General features: G+C 39.8%; 1 protein-coding gene across 1 annotated transcript; it reads left to right on the top strand.

The window, feature by feature from the left end:
• Positions 1-353: 353 nt before the first annotated feature.
• hdac8 (histone deacetylase 8) lies at positions 354-16,239 on the top strand. The gene is made up of 11 exons (XM_023966352.1): positions 354-571; positions 2,075-2,127; positions 2,980-3,110; positions 3,661-3,802; positions 4,501-4,613; positions 4,743-4,820; positions 4,920-5,028; positions 6,715-6,887; positions 7,490-7,584; positions 13,017-13,122; positions 15,174-16,239. The coding sequence occupies exons 1-11, from the start codon at positions 470-472 to the stop codon at positions 15,194-15,196; spliced, it is 1,125 nt and encodes a 374-aa protein (XP_023822120.1). The 5' UTR covers positions 354-469; the 3' UTR covers positions 15,197-16,239.
• Positions 16,240-17,735: the final 1,496 nt, after the last annotated feature.

The raw sequence follows: 17,735 nt of genomic DNA, 5'->3' as shown, positions 1-17,735 counted from the left end.
GAAGTATTTTTTTTATTTTTATTTCCAAATACAGAGATAGTGATGATATTTTATGTTATGGGTAATAATAGAGAAAATTGGGGAAAAGTTTTTTAAAAGAGTATGATATAAACTACATTTATTCCCATAGTGCCTATTCTTTCTTGTCCGTCGCTATTCAAAGTCCGTCTATCTGTGAAAGGATTGAATTAGATGTTATGGTTCCCATTTCTCTCTTCACAAAAATTCAAAATAAATACACTCTACTTAAGTAGTTCTACGTTTCCAAAAATGTAATGTTTTTCTTCATTTTGAATTTTGCTTTTATCGCAGTAATTTTAGCTGGATGTGTGTGATAACCGGACGCTTTGCTCCGGGGACTGTTGACGATGTGACTCAAGAGTGGACAGACGGGAAACTGCTAGCATCTCCCTGCTGCATCTTTATCCTTAAGGCAGTTTATGTGTCCTTTCTTCGTAAATGAGCGGGGATGAGTGAAGATGACGGGATCGGCAGCAAAAGGAGAGTTGCGTATGTTTACAGCGCACAGCTCCTGGAGACTTGCGACACTTTATCCAAAGTACCGAAACGGGTGAGACTGAGCGGTGTTTGTTGGCTGTATAAGCTAGAAATACAGTATTTTAGGTCAGTTGAATAAAATGAGCTGTGGGAATAAACTCTAGTAATTAATTTGATAAATTGTCCTGGCTTAAAGGTGAACTTTAGCGTTCAAACGAGAATTAATGGTACGTGACGTCATCAACGTGCGCTGATTGTGATATTTTTTAAATTGTACTTATTTTGAGGGAGTGAGGGAGGGATTTTTGATTACTTTCATCAATTTATTTTAAGCCTGTCTGTCTGTTTATCCTTCTCTGTTGTTTTTGTCTTTTCATTTTTCTATGTGTTTTTATCACTTTTTTGTCTATCCATTTAGCTATTTATTCTTTTGAGTTTTTTTGTTTTGTATTGTGATTGATGGACAGGTAAAAACATACACAGAGAGCTACAACAAAGTTAAACAGTAGCTTTTAATACAATGTATCACAGTTAATAATGTTAAGTCTACGTGAAGAGCAGTATGTAGTTCAGTACAGAGAACAGCGCACATCATGTAGTCCCTGCTTGTTGTTAGTCTTCTAAATACACCGAGTTGCTCTTTAGCTTCATAAGCAGTTAATCTAAAAGAAAAATTAGAGGATGGAGGAAAATGATGGAATATGAATTACTTAGCCTCTTGAAATAACAAAAGATTAAACATTTATCTTGAGAGAAATGATTCAAACATTAAATAACATTTGGCAATAATACACAAACCATATTTTTATGTGTCATTTGCACATAGTCTTTATTTTACTACACTAAAGTAGATTCATAAAAGACATTGAGGTTACATTTTCCTGCTCAATTTGTTTCTGGAGAGGTCAAAAGAGACATTTGGTTTCAAACTCCATCACTGAGCTTTATATGTTACTGATATAAATTCATAAGATCGAGCAAGTTTTATGAAATCAAAGCTGTTTCAAGCTTGTAATATCTGAAAGGTTTAACCCGTTGGATGATGACACATTTGCTTGCATCGCCTTTTTTGGCCGTACATTACATGACATGCTTTGACTTTAACCTCCGTTTTTTCCTGTTCCTCTGTTGATTTGAGCCAAAACTCGTCTGGTTCCTCTTCTCTGTTTCCACTTTGGGTTCTGGTCTTTTTGGTTTTTCTCATGACATTCACAGTGTTCGCTCTAGTATTCAGTTTTGGATTCATGACTATTTGTTTAGTTGGTACAATGTTTGTCTCTTTTTTCCACATTTTATGCAAGTCTTGTCTTTACTTCCTCGATTAATCCCAGAATTCCTTTCTGTCCCGGTCTGACAGTTTTCCTCAGACAACAAAATCCAGAAGTTAATGAAATCCTCCATCTCATCAGTATCTGCATTTTTTTGGTCTCATTTTTCTGTTCAACATTTCCATGCTGAGCTTTGTTCACCAGAGTCTGATTTAATAGGTTTAAAATGGTTTTGGTCACAACTGCTGGTTCTAAATAACTAACAGTCACAGTACACAATTTTCACTGGAACGTCTTTCCGTCCACAGGCCAGCATGGTGCACTCGCTGATCGAAGCCTACGGACTGCTGGACCACATGAGGTGAGCGTTGGAATCAGACACCTGTAGTCAGATAACACGCATGGCGTCTCATCTCATAGTGTTGGTTTGAACTAGTAAAGGCTCGTTTATGACTTTTGACCCCAAATCTAATCTGAACTTAACCCTCACCGGCAGTGCTTGTAGTTGAACTATATAATCCATCCAGCAGAAATCTGTGGACTGCAGAAAGAAAGAAAAAAGACAGAAAGTTCAAACATTGTTGTTATTTGAAATTAGAGTAAATGTAAATGAAACACTCAGGAGTCTCACACACTTGTTCCACTGCAAATGGGGGAGATTTTTCATCACAACATCAGAACATCTCAGCATCAGTGTAGTAAGTATCTAATGACATTTGTGTCTCAAAATGTTTTTTTTTTTTTTTTATCAAACTTTCTGTTTCTGCTGTAAGTTTAGCAGGTTTATCCTGCAGTTCAGGCTGGATCCTGTTCAAATTCTCCAAGTGTTCCACTGCTTCATCAGCTAAATGCTGCACAGAGGTGCAACAACAGAAGGGAAGTTGCATCATCGCAGAACAAGCTCCTCTTTGCTAGCTGCTTTTTTTTTTGCTTGTTGCAAGAGATGGGCGGGCTGACTTTACTCGAACAACGAAAACCCTATTTTCCAAGATTTTCCAAAAACGAAATATTTGAAAACAACAGATACGAAGTTACCAGTGACATTGATTTATGGCCCAGCCCTACCTAAAGAGGATTTCTGTCTCAGAGCAGCTGGACCTTTAAGGTTCATCTAGAAGAGGCTTCTCTTCTTGTCCAGTATCCTTTTGACTTCTAGATGTTGGCATGAAGGAGGATCTTCACAGACATGTACTTACCTTGTTCTTCCTCCCAGTACTGTGAAACCTCGTGTTGCCACCATGGAGGAAATGTCAAAGTTCCACACAGACTCCTATCTGGAGCATCTTCATAAGATCAGCCAGGATGGGGACAACGACGACCCCCAGTCGGCTGATTTTGGACTTGGTGAGAAAGAGACAGTGCTTTTCTTGTTGGCTGAGCTTCAGCATGACTGGAATGGTTTGGTGTAAAGACATTTTCTATGCTGGTCTACTGCTTGAGTGTCCAAAAGACACACTCTAGACAGAAACTCCTCTGACTTAGTCTGGACTATGGCACGGCAAGTTTATCTGTATAGCACAATTCGTACATAAGGTAATTCAAGGTGCTTCACAAAACAGAAAAATGCATTAAAATCACAATACATCATAGAAATAATCAACGTAAAATTTACTTTAAAAGAAAAGATGGCGGATCCCCCTACATGGCTACAGGAAGAGGACTAAATTATTGACATTTGGAAAGATGTGCTTTTGGATTGCCACTAGATGACAGTATGACCTTGATTTCAAACAATTCTACACTTCCTCTGATTGTCTGTTCTTTGCTGTAACACTCACTCATTCTTCTCGTTTATCTAGAGGGAAAACTTTCCAAAGTTTCCTTTTCCCAAAGATCTTCTTGGGTTGTTCTTGACTGAACCTCTTTGTGCTCACACACATCTCTCCTTCTGCAGGCTATGACTGTCCAGTCACGGAGGGCATTTATGACTACGCAGCTTCAGTAGGGGGCGCTACACTAACAGCAGCGCAGTGTCTGTTGGACCAAAAATGTGACGTGGCAATCAACTGGGCAGGAGGGTGGCATCACGCTAAAAAGTAAGATGAGCTGTCCCTAAAAAACTTGGTTATATAACTTTTTGGGATATTTTTTCCCATTAAATCTAAAAATGTATTAAAACTTCAAGAGATCACTCCAATATGACAACAACCTTAAAAATGGATTACACTGGACTGGACTTAATTTTTTAAAGCAAAGACAAAAGAAAACCAAACATAATCTCACTTACAAACAGAAACTCAACAGATGTCCGTTATTCCCCCCCCCCCCCCCCCCCCCCCCCCCCCCATAAAAAGGAGCAGCAAGCAAACCAAGTGGCTTGTCTTTATTTTTTTCCAATGAAATTCTAAATATATAATCACCATCTGTAACGGAATGGAAACAAAGAATCAAATACATTTATTCAATGGAAAAAATGACAGCGTCTCTACAATTAAATACAGATGTCTTTGAAGGTAGATGGCACTCGGTTGAACTGGATTCTTGTTTGTTACTGTTCTTTGTACATTTATTCATGCTTGTACAAGTATCTGTTTAACTGAACTACATGTCTCAACCTGCCTCAATGCAATTTTTTGTTTAAAAAAAAACTATATTGAATGTGGACTTAAAGTCGATAGTGTATAGGGAATTGTTGTTTATGTGTTGTAGTGAGGAAAAAAAAAGAAGAAAAAATGTTTTTTCATTACCGAAGCTTTAGCCTAAATGTGTTAAATGGTTTCCTTTCTCTTTTTAGAGATGAGGCTTCGGGTTTCTGTTATGTGAATGATGCCGTGTTGGGAATCCTCAAGCTCAGAGAGAAATATGAAAGAGTGCTTTACGTTGATGTTGACTTGCACCATGGAGATGGTAAGCACAATGCAAACCACAAATGGCCCTCATTTCATGTACTAATGTTATTAAAATGCCAAAGACCTTTCATTGCTGCCATGCGAGTGGAAAAATGGCTCCTCTGATGAGTCTTTCTGTGCTCTGCAGGTGTTGAAGAGGCGTTCAGTTTCACCTCTAAAGTTATGACTGTTTCCCTGCATAAGTTTTCTCCTGGATTCTTCCCTGGTAAGCTGAATATTCTTGGTGTCTCATGACTTATGAGTACTCTCATGTAAAAAATGTGTTTACTGCAGGGCAGCTTCAGTCCTCTTTTTGTGTATTTAGGTACAGGTGACCTTTGTGACACAGGGCTGGGGAAAGGTCGCTGGTATGCTGTCAACGTTCCTCTTGAGGATGGTATCAAGGACGACAGATACTACCAAGTTTTCACCAGGTACTCCTCTCTCATAGTGTGTTTCTTCAAAAGATTGAGGGTTATGGTGAAAGCACAGTCTGTGAATTCTCAGGTAATTTAAGTATCAACAGGGTTATCCTTTCATTGTTTGGATTACCCTGAACCTGAAGGTCAGGCCTTGAGAAAAGACGTAAATCATCTGCATGAAGGTTAACTTACTTAGGCAACAAATAGCCCATTGTTAACATGAGTTCAATCAGAACATAAAAGACTGGACAATGTTAAAAGAAGACTTAAAGAAAGGCATAAAGTTAGGGTTTGGCAAGACAAGTTTTAAGGGGACATCTTGAACTTATAACCCACTCCAATTAAAATTGTGCTTTTAGTAATTTTGCCATTTCTCTAAATAATAAGTATTTCTTTATTCAAATTGTTGTGAATCAGGAGCAGGGGAGAAAACACAGTTTGAAAAAGCTTGTTATGTACAAACTACAGTACTATCTGCAGGCCACAAGCTCCCTGCTCTGCTCCATTCTGATACATCGACTTATAGAGAATTAGATCCATGTATGTCTTTGTTTTCCTCGTGTGAGCTGGCATCTGGATATAACTGTATGGGTGGATAGCTCTGACATTGCCTTGGATTTGTGAGGAGCTGTAAGCCAGCAGGACAGCGTGTAAACAAAGGGCTGATGGGAAATTACTCCACGGCAACAGTCTCACCCACAAATCCAAGGCAAAAGTCTGATGAACTCTTGCCGCTTTGCAGAAACTATGTTTGTTCTAGAAAACTACAGCTCTTTGGGTTTTATGTAATAATGGTATAGTCATAAAAAGACCACTCGGAACTCTTAAATAATAGATGATCAGAGGGCTTTAAAGTTTTCCAGATAATGCCGTAAGTGACAGGTTTCAAGATAAAGTGTTGAGTTTAAGGTTTCAAGAGAAGGTCTCTCATGACAGAGTGACAGGTTTGAAAAGATGGTCCTGAATCACAGATTAAAGAGATCCCGACCAATAGGTTTGAAGAGATGGTCTTGGGTGACAGGTTTCAATGGAAGTATTGAGCAACAGCATTCAAGAGGGTTGTAGTTACAGACTTGTGAAAAAGGGTTTTCTTTTCAAGAGAGGCTTGAAGTGATAGGTTTTTAGAAAAAAAGCTAAGGTGACAGGTTTTAATACGCTAACTGGATTCAAGAATTGTAGATTTCCAGAGAATGTTTTAAATAACAGATGTGAAATAATCATCTACAATGATGGGTTTAAAGGAACGTTCTTGCATGACAGACTTAAAGAGAAAAATCCTAAATCACAGATTAAATATGACAACATTTAAAAGTTAACATAGGACACAAGTCAAAAGATCTTATAAAGTGTCTTATCATATAGATAAGGTATTAATTCACAGTTTTCTGGAGTGGTTTAAAGGAAGAAGGGCTTAGGTGGCAGGTTTCAAGAGTAAAATCAAGTCCTGAGTGACGGCATTTAGGAGAAGGTTTTATGTGACTAGATGCAAGAGATATTGAGTGAAAACTTTCAAAAGTTAGTCCAAATTGAGTTGAGAGAAAAGTTTCAATAATACTATTGTTAGTGACAGATTTCAGAGAAAGTCCCGAATGACAGGTTTTTAGAAAAAGCTTTTTTTTTAAAGACGAGTTTCCAGTCACAGACACCTTTGGCTTTTTGGGAAGCCTTAGCATTGTGTTGATCAGTATCTGTTTGTAGTGTCCTGCAGGAGGTCCGAGCACAGTTCAACCCAGAGGCGCTGGTAATGCAGCTGGGTGCCGACACCATGGCAGGTGATCCCATGTGCTCCTTCAACATGACCCCGGTGGGGGTGAGCAGATGTCTACAGTACTTGCTACAGTGGCAGCTACCCACTCTTCTGCTGGGAGGAGGTACTCTTCGTTTGTGTGCCTGTATTGTTTTATGACCAAGGAACTGTGACTTTGTGTTTGTTGGAGTTTGGATCTTTCTACAGTCGTGAGATGTCGCTTCATTGAAGGCAGAAAAATGCTCTGCTTCTTTGGTGTGTTCACGTGTGATTAATGTGTTCCTTTTCAGTTTCTTTGTCCTTAAATCTGCCCTCACTCTCACTTTCACAAACACACACATGCCCTGTTCCTGACTCCGCAGACCTTGGCCAGATGATAGCTCCTAATTATGCGACACAATGGAGCCATTTTACTCGACTACAATCTGACCTGTCTTCCTTTCACTGCCTCCTCCTCTGTCCCGAATACTTTCTCTGTGTTGTGTCCTTTACTCACTTCTGCTTCTTGTCTTTCTCCTCCGTTTACTGTAGTCTGGCTTCTACATTTGTGACCCTTCTGTAGTATTATTTTGATCAAATGTTAGTAGCTTTGGTGCAGCTGTTCTGATGTGAAGATTCATGTTTATATATAATTGCATATTTCATTTACATGTTTTTGTTTAAATTTAGTAGCTTTTATAGAATATGACTTTAATTTTCTCCTTGTGTTTCCCTCTGTCCCATCAGGAGGTTATAATCTTCCCAATACAGCTCGCTGTTGGACGTACCTGACGGCAGAGGTGCTGGGAAAGACTCTGTCCTCTGAAATACCTGACCACGAGGTACTGCCACACACAAGCGCCATTCTGTTTTCATACGTCCGCGGTAACTTTCCCCTGCCAACACAAACGCACTCAGTCATGGCACTGTGTATCACACTCCCAAGTGACTGCTGAGTCACTCCTCTAATCAGAGATGCCTCTTTCTCAATAAAGGGTTTGTGTTCAGGTGGATGGTGGTGTGTGGAGCTTCAAACACATGTCCCTCTACAGGCACTGAGGGCAGCTTTATGCCCCAAAGGAGGCAGTTATACGGCTGACATTCAAACAATGAATGGACTGGAGCTAGGGCTGGGTTGATAAAATCAATAGATCCATCTGAATCGATCCAAGCTTAATAGATCAATTACCGATCCAGAAAAGCATAGATCGGTGTTTTATGTCTTTCCTTTTCCGGTGATCTAATGCAACTCTCGTGAGATTTGGCAAGATCAAACTTTGGAACAATCATGGTGTACAACTGTAAACCTGCTAGACAGTTTACAAAATACAATCAGAAGGTTCATGGACCATTTCTAATATACTCTGATACATCTACAGTGTAATTTTAACAATAACAACAGTAAAGCCAAAGTCCGCTAGCTTGATGCTAACGTATAATGGAATTTCCCATAGGACGGCTAATACTAACACTCGTTGACCTAAATATATTGCAGACTAAATATACAAAGTTTTTTTAGAAGTAACCGTTTGTGGTCTAAAGCAGTGTTTTTCAACCTTTTTTGAGCCACGGCACACTTTAACCTTGACAAAAATCCCGCGGCACACCAGCATCCAAAAAAAGTTTTAAAAAAAAAGAAAGGAGAAACTCATAGTCTGTATTGATCTACAGACCCTCCACAATATCAAATGCATTTTTGTGATAATTGTGGCTAAAAAAGCTGGAAGCTGCAGCTTTTTTTTCTAAAAGATGTACTAAAAGTTAAGTTGAAAGAATCAAAAACTCTTTGATGTGTGTTCGTTGTTGTTTTAAGACGTTAGAGGAGAGACTCATTGTGCGCTAAGACGCTGTCACTTTAACCCAACGCAAAGAGCTGATATCCTGGAGATGGTCAATGTTTTTAGATCAGGTAATGAGGGCAATTTCCCACGGCAAACTTGACCATCTCCCACAAAAAAAAAACACTGGTCTAAAGCCAAGTTTTTTGCTTAAATCTTCTGGATTAAAGTGAAATGCTGCAGCTATAGCTTATATGGAGAAACCATGTAACAGTCTATAGTGTTAACAATCTTTCCCTAAGAGCAGCTGTTATGCTAAGTACACACATGGCGTGTGCCAGCGCGGGCTTTTCAATGGGCTTTTAGCACACGTGTTCACACTGGTCTAGCGCATGTACTCCCAGTTTGAAGAGACGGTCTGAAATGTGGTTGTGTACCTCACGGTACAAGCTCCTTTTTGCTAGCTGCTTTTCACCCATTTACGCACACATTCCTACAGTGATGGCGGCTCCGCTGCCGAACACTGGCACCAACTTTTCACCAGAGGCAGGGTGGGGTTCAGTGTCTTGCCCAGGGACACTTCGACGCACAGGCGAGCAAGGTGGGAATCAAACCTGCAATCTTTCGATCAGAGGTCAACTGCCCTACCACTACACCACGTCATATAATTCCAGCCAGGCACAAACTGAAATGATTAATTTCTGCTTCATCATCAATTTTCAAATAGTTGGTACTTCCGGGATTGAAAAAGGACACTACGAATACGTCACTATCAAAGCTGAGTCCCTGATTAGTCAAAGTTCAACTGGTTCAACTTTCAGTGTACTTTCAATTGCTGTGTGTTTTGTACATGGAGCCCAAAAACAGACTTAAAAACCTGTGTAGCGATGCAGGAACTCGAGAGGCGGAAATGCACATATACAGTACACACATTTACGTAGAGTTTTCATTGGAAGCGGCCACTTGAACGCACTTTTCAGAGGCCAGTGTGTACAAGGCTTCAGACCTTTGAGATTTATGTCAGAAACACTTTTTTCCTTTTAGTTTCCTGTTAGCAGAACGCCATCTGCATGACTCTTCCGAGAAACATTTTAGTGAGCATAATGCAGACATGAATAACAACTGTTTATGTTTGCAAACATTCAGTAGACTTTTTCTGACTCTGGATTCGAGCTTGGGAATCCCCTTTTTATTGACATAAAGACACAGATGAAGTAAGATAACAAAATAAAAAAAAAGGTCATGAAACAGTTGTGTGTTTGAGCACTGTAATTTTCATAAATAACATGTTTACCTGAAGAGGGTACGTATGCGTGAGTCTTCTGGTCTTTTTTTTACTGATGAGTTCACAACAGAAGACCTTTGATCTTCTACTAACAAACAGAAGCACAAACACTGGTGTTTTTGCTAAGTTGTTCGTACTGGCTTGTATTTTCTGTTGGAACTGATCTTGAGACAAATACTCTCAAGTACTCTGAATAACCAAGTTTAGCCAGTGTTTTTCACAAAACACACATTCCTGTGGGACAGATGCAAGTGTGCAGTCGCTGGAACATTTGGTGTTCAGATGATCTGCTCTCTTGTAGACTCAGGTGTTCTGACCAGGGTGTTCTTTGGCGAACTTTTACTTTTATTTAAATAGTCTCTACCTCTGCTGCTGTTGCTCTCAGTCTGAACCACCTGTATCCAAAAAGTACTTCTGGAAAAAATGAGTCTTACATAGAGAATCCAAAGATTCTACTGAGTTTCCCCCCATCATGTCTGTTTACATCTGCAGTGTCAAATGTTGAATAGAACAAATCTGAAGAATTTGTGTGGAGATTCACCTTGTCTGAGATAAGAACCCAAAAGTCAATTGATGGCGTCACAGGAAAGGACGATGCCTCTGGTTCCAGATCGGCGGGGGGAAGTATCCCACCTCTTTACTTCCCCTTTCCCTTTTCCTTGTCTGCATCCTCTTCCTGTTTCCCTGCTGTCAGGTACATGTTTGCTCAGGCAGAAGAGAGCCGAAGGGCCAGAGAGAAAGGTTTCTGTCAAAGAAACTCAACATGGTGACATAGCCGTAGTTTTGGAATCATGCTTCCATGATATGTGATCAGTTCTGGATGTTATTGGATGCTTCCTGCAGCAAAGCTGGTGATCTTTTCAACAGCTGTCTCTCTTTTTTTTTTGTAACAGTCAGGATGAACTAACAGCAGAAGATCTTGACTCATAGAAACCTGTGATCCACTGTGATCCTGACGGGTGATCCTGCTCATGGTGTCCCAAAAGAGGACATAATATGTGAGCAAATAATATCATTCATACCTGTATAAACTGATGTGTATTGTGTAAAAATCTGTGTATATGTTTGCAGAGATGCAAACCAGCATACAGGAATATTTTTAATTAAAGGAAACAAAGAGAATGCAGTATTTTAAACTGTTGGTTTGGAGCTGAATACTGAAACAATTGTACGTCAATGAAGGTTCTCATTTATCCCGGTTCAATTGTAATGAAGTTGATGGCATTTGTACTTAAAGACTCTTGAAACCTTTGTTTGTAGAATATTTGTATGTCTCATGTGTCTCAGGCTGAAAGCAGCTTCTCCCTGCTTGGTTCTGACCCAAGGTTCCACAGCTTACTGCAGATCTCAGACCTGCTGGGTTTAGGACCCAGCTGGTGGTCTGATAACTATTTGGGTCCCACAGTATTAAGTGGTTTGTAAACCAGTTTTGTGTTGAGCGAGGAATTTTGGTCTCTGTTTCTGTAGTTTGCCAGAACCTTAGTTTTAATTGACAGATGTAGATACGTGTTCTTCAGTTTTTAAGGATGATTTGGATGGAGAACTGCTTTAAAGCAGTATCAGAATTAAACATACACTCTTCAGGGCCCTCTCCGATCAGCTCTTGATCAATTGTAAAAGTGTTTTTTCTCTTTTAATTATGATTATGGTGTTTTTAACCAAAATCAAAACCTTGTGTCGTTTTCTTAGGACATAGTTTCTGCAGAGCGGCAGTAGTTCATTAGAAATTTGCCTCTGAGTTGTGGGTGGGACTGTTGACCCGGAGTAAACCTGTCTGTACTTCCTGTCATCCATCCCTTTACACGCTCTCACAACCTCAATCTAACATCACTGGTGCAACAAAAACGGCGAGCAATATCAGAGCTATCCAGCCGTACAGTTTAGAGGCAGGTATCCGCTCAGTCAAAGGGAACAAAGACGTACGTGCATCTATTTGTCCGAATGATGTTTAGCACAGAATTTGTGGCTCGCCCGACGTATTTTGAACCTATCAAATAAGATCTTTTTTAAATGCCTTTTTTTTATCTGCTCCTGATTGCCTACTATTTGAATAAAGAAATACTCAAAAATGCTATTTTAATCTTAACTGTCCTAACATATGTCCTCCATCATAAAAAAGCTCCAATAACATGTTAAAAACACCAAAAACCGGATTTTCACTGGAGTGGGTCTTCAAATGTATTTTATTTGCGCTCTCACACATAGACATAAACACTCTCAGGATGACAACTTACTAAAATCCTGGAGTCTGGTCCGGTCATCAAGTTGAGCTGCCTTCACCATTCTTGATGCGTTGTCCACCATAATGCAAACAAGGTGCTCTTTGTTAAGATCCCAGCTGGCAAGCGTCTCTGGTAGACCAGCTGCAGTGTTTTTGCACAGAGTGGTTGACTGTGAAGAAGGCGTGGGTTCAAAGTTCTCATTAATGAAATGTACTGTCAGACTCTGATAGGGTCACGCTGGGCTGCTAGACCTCATATCAGCCTATTATCAAAGAACTCTGTGGTCCTTAATTCTTATTGGGCTTCTGGATTATCTATATTGCTTGTTTTAGTGAACTGGCTTTAAGTTTGGATCCACAACACTGAAACACGTTTACATTATTAGAAAAGAAACCATGCTGGTTGACTGGAAAATGTCATGATATGCTCCAACTTCTTTATTCATCAAGCAATAAAGACTGCTAGAACATATTTGGGTTTTTTTTGTTATGTTTAGCACTTTTATGACCAGACTGATTAAGAGTCATGCTTCTGTTGGTCCATGTGTTCCTCTAGGTCTCAGAGATGAATGCTTCATCAAATTTAGGACAACCTCCCAATAACTGAATCTGATGGTTTTTCAGGCACCACACTTTTAATAATCGCTCTACAAGGATGGCTCTAACTTTAGCTCTCTGAACTTCTGAACCAGCACTCAACTTGTCTCTTGAATCTGATTCTAAACTATGTTCTCTTCCAATTCCAACGATCAATCTTAGTTTTTATACGTTTTTGTAATTAAGAAAGAAAAAGACCAGAAAAAGAAAGAGCAGCCGATCTTTTCCATTAACTGAATATTATTCCAAAAAAAGCTACCGGACTGTTCTTTAGGTTTCAAAAGTTTACAAGCGAAAGTACTGCAGGCAGGACCTGAAGGGGGCGCTGTGTGAACAAAAGTCTGCTCCTCAGTGACAAAGACTGCTGCATCATCAGGCCTTTGCTTGTGTTAGTTCTTCACAGAATACGGACCAGACTACACCCTGGAAATCAGTCCAAGCTGTAGACCAGACCGCAACGACAGCAGACACCTGGAGCAGGTCACCAGAACCATCAAAGGTGTGTATGGCTGGTGTGAGCCTGCTCAGTGTGTGTTTGTGTGTCTTTGTATTGTCAGACCATCTGCATGTGATGTGGAGAATGGTTGGAACCTAAAAATCACAACATGTTACAACCTTTGGGAGTCGGGTATAAATGAAGTTGTGGAGGAAGTATTACACACACATCTGGTTAAACACACACAAATGGGCAACCAAAACCTCTTTTTTAGGTGTCCATTGTCACGTTATAATCTACACTATACAGCCAATCAGAAGTGAATGTTTACCTAGACTATAGCATCCATAATAACTAGGGTGTAACAATAAATCTAAACGAATCAATTCAAAATTTGTGTTTGACGATACGATTCATTGTTGATATCGGTTCATTTTGAACTATCCGGTTCACTGACCTAAAATAGATCCAGGAGATCTTTAGCCAAAACTTCATCTAATGTGACTCAGACAGAAATACTCGGTACTGAACAGTTCAGGTGAAGTTTTCCACATTCCTTGTATTTCTTTCAAGGTAATCAAGTAAATTAAATATGTGTACAAACAAACAAGGTTTAATGGCAAATCTATTCACATTTTAGTTTAAATTCCGCCCGCTGTTGTATTTCCCCATCAAAATAATCCAAAGGGAACTTTGTTAGAACATTCTACCACACTGTATGGTCACATGTCTTTGCTATCTTCAAAGTTTTCACGTTGATCTGGAATGATGGAAAGATCGTTTTCTGCTGTCATTACGTGTGTGTTGTATGCTGTGATAACACTTGCTTGTTTTAACTTTATTGTAAAATAAACGTACCGTACCTCAATCTAAATGTTATTTTCCAATAACAATTTGATTTATTTCATTTTAAAATGATTTTAGAATTGATACTTAATCAACAACTTGCCTCAGACAGATCGATTTGGTTGGACTTTCTATAAACATAAATCTACCACGTCTCAATCCAAATGGTATTTCCCAATATCAATTTGATTGTTGATTTATCTTATTTTGAAGTTATTTTTATTAGTTCAATTCGATTCAATTTTGCCTCAGACAATCGATTCATTGAATCATCGTTACCCCCCTAATAATAACATATAACCGTGGATCCATTCATTCCCCTGTTTGAACAGTCGGAACCAAAGAGAGAAGAACCTGAACAGAAACCTCTGAGCTATTCTAGCTTTCAGCTGTGTTCAAAACCTTTTTCCTACACAGATCAGCTTCACCTCAGCAACTTTACACTTATTCCACAACCAATGCAAATCCTTCACCTTAGCTGTTTATCCATAAGCTCCGTCTGTTCTGCTTGCTCATGCTCTGCTACGCTGATTCATGGCAACGCCGTGCCATACTTTTTTGGAATCCTCCGAGGCTGCAGGTCCAACCGTGCAGACTGTCTTGGATTTCAGTGTCATCAGACTCCAAGCCACTGATTGGCCCGAGAATGACATCATAAATGTGCCTGTTGTTTTGGCTCCAGAGAACGGCAACTTTGGATTTTATTCCTCCAAAACAGAGTTGGAAAAGAGCCGCCCAGAGTTTTCTTTGACTCTTTTTCCTTAGTGACTAAAAGAATCCAGGAGACTGCTGTGGGGTCAGTGTTAATAAACGCTTTGTTTCATAGCTTAATTTTAAAGTTAGAAAACTGAGATTCAGCACCTCTACCACTGCCTTGTTTTTTTTTCTATTGTTGTGACGAGGCACAGCAAAAATCACAACAACAAGCTTGCCCACTCTTTTTTCTTTTTGGTGTTTTGTGCGTCTGTGTTTCTGTGTGTGTGTGTGTGTGTGTGTGTGTGTGTGTGTGTGTGTGTGTGTGTGTGTGTGTGTGTGTGTGTGTGTGTGTGTGTGTGTGTGTGTGTGTGTGTGTGTGTGTGTGTGTGTGTGTGTGTGTGTGTGTGTGTGTGTGTGTGTGTGTGTGTGTGTGTGTGTGTGTGTGTGTGTGTGTGGGTGCGTGTGTGTGTGTGTGGGTGTGTGTGGGTGCGTGTGTGTGTGTGTGTGTCTGTAAGCATGTGTGTTTTTCCAGCCCCCCCCCTTACTGTGTCTCCCCTTTTTTTTTTTTACAGGGAATTTGAAGAATGTTGTTTAGGACCCGGATGCCTCTGGCCTCACACTCCAGCCCATTTAAGCCTGACGGTTCTGAACCAATCCCCTCTCTGCTGCTCTAATGAGGACAATGTGGAGCGGACCACTCCTGCCCCGAGGACAGCACTGAGCGAGGGAGGGGGACTAGAGAACAAGGAGGCATTACAAAATATTACCAGTCTTTAAGGGAGAAAATGTAACAGGAGTGCTGCTGTTTGTAATTTTTTTTTTTTTAATATATTTTTTATGTTGTGTATGTTTGTTTATAATGTTGGAATGGGAGGGGGTCCATCCACCAATCACATGTAGGTATAAGAAGATATTTTGGTCTTTTCTGAACCAACAGTGAAAATGAGCTTCTGCTTCCGACTTCCCGACGTTGTTTTAGGAGGTTTGTGTGTTTGAGCTGCAGCAGCACAGTTACAGCTCTAAAGTTCCGAGAAAGTTCTTGTTCTCCGACGTCTGCCTCCATGAGACCTTTTTGTGCAGAGAAGGTCCCAGCAGAGCGGCAGGTTCTGAGGCTCAGCTCAGTCACACAGTCCCTCACAGCAGGTGCTCATGTTTGCATGGAGGCGGTGTGGTCTGGAACACCTGTACCTGAGCGTGAGACCCATGAGCACACGTCACATGTTGGAACAGACGTGGCTGGGTTCTGTTCATGTTCTTATAGATAAAAGTCAATCTAGATTTTACTGTCTTAACTGATCTACCGCAGCATCAAAAGGAACAGAACTTTTGGCTGTTTTGTCTTTGATGCTGTTGGACCACAGCACATTTCTACCCAATGATGCATCATTACCTTTGCTGATGGGTAGAAGTGTAGCTTTGCCTTATTTTTAATTTTATTTTTTACACAAATGTTCTTCATCTGCAGTATTGGGAGCACACAAGAGGAGCGCAGACCCTTAAATGCAGCATGTTGGTATTTGGGTGCAGTTTGGACGTGGAGGTTAGCCCAACAACAGTCAAAGGAAGGTTCAAAGGTCGGAGCTGTTTCTGCATAGGAAATAAAGAAAAGTGTGATTCACACCTATATGCTGAAGCTGAGGTTAAAGTCTGACATCAAGTTCTGTACATCCGCTTTCCTTCAGAGACATTGAAGTCCCACTCTGGTCATTTTGTATCTATTTTCAACGTGTTTCCAGTGCTCTTTTATTTATTATTCTGTTGTTTTGGCGTGAAGGAAGCCTGCCCTCATTTCCTATCATCCCGTTGTCTACACTCTCTGTCACTAGCTTACAGCCCCTCAGAACCCCTACCTAACATTACCAGTGCAACAAAAATGGCAAGCAAGACCGGAGCCAATAAGTTCTATCGCTAGAGGAGACACGCCCGCTTGGGAAGCCTGGCCAACGGTGGCGGAGCGCGACGCCATCTTGGTGAGGTCGGCGGCGCCCACATCAGACAATGCTTTCTATAGCCTTTAGTGGCATCTCAATAGCTTTTATATAACTTATATATACACACACACACATCATTTGCTGTTGTTAAACAGACTTAAAAGCTCAAACTTTAATAAAAAATTCATAGTTGCAGGACTTCTTACAAATAAAAAATTATTACAAAGAATTTTAAAAAATAATTTCTAAACATTTAGAAGTTTTACACCTCTTTCACATGTTATTTTTATTATTTAGAAAAGCCCAATAAGTCAATAATTATAATAATATTAATAATAAATCAATAGTAAGTCAGTAATAATAAATAAATAAGTCAATTAATAATAACAAATAAATAAATCAATTAATAATAACAAATAAATCAATCAAAATGAGTCAACAAAAAGTACAAAAGTTAACAATAGATTTACCCTAAAAAAAACAACGAAAAACAATAGATTTACACTACTGATTCATGTGTAACACAGATGCTATGGTGTCGGGTTTCAAGCGAACAGTCTGGACATTCTTGTCAAAATCTGGTTCCACAAAATGTTTTGAACAGCTAGACTGCATTGCTAGTTGGTACCACAGTAATGCTCTTTTTATTGCTAAGGCCCACTTTTTCCTTAAGTCTGAGTCCATTGGAAACCTCCAAGAAAAGTTCAGTCACTGAGTCAGAGATGTATAAATCTATATTACTATAATAGCCTAGTATTATTATACTGTATACAGGTTTAACACAATGAAGTTTACATTTATGCCAACAGAAAATTATACGTCCGTCATGCAGCATGTTGATAATAGCCCTGCAGCATCATGCATGTCAACATGTGTACTATTAATAAATAGTACACATATCTGCAGCTTTAAAAGAAAAAAAACTATAGTACCTACCTGTGAAATGTTATGCGTTCCTCCTTCGTGGACTAATTTCTTCGACTTTGGCAGTTGAAACACGCACAATGAACTGGCATTTGGTCAAAAAATGTGTTCACATGCATGCACTGCAGCATTGACTTGACCTCACCAAGATGGCGGTGCTCTCCTCACATGAGGAATCACGTGATGTCTCCTCTAGCGATAGAACTCATTGATCGGAGCTATCCAGCTGTAGAGTTTTGAGCCAAATGCCAGCACAGACGAGGAATACGAGGATCTAGC

Source organism: Oryzias latipes, chromosome 18 (assembly GCF_002234675.1).
Source record: "Oryzias latipes chromosome 18, ASM223467v1".
In the NCBI taxonomy this organism is placed as follows: Eukaryota; Metazoa; Chordata; class Actinopteri; order Beloniformes; family Adrianichthyidae; genus Oryzias; species Oryzias latipes.
This window is presented reverse-complemented; position numbering and strand designations above follow the sequence as displayed.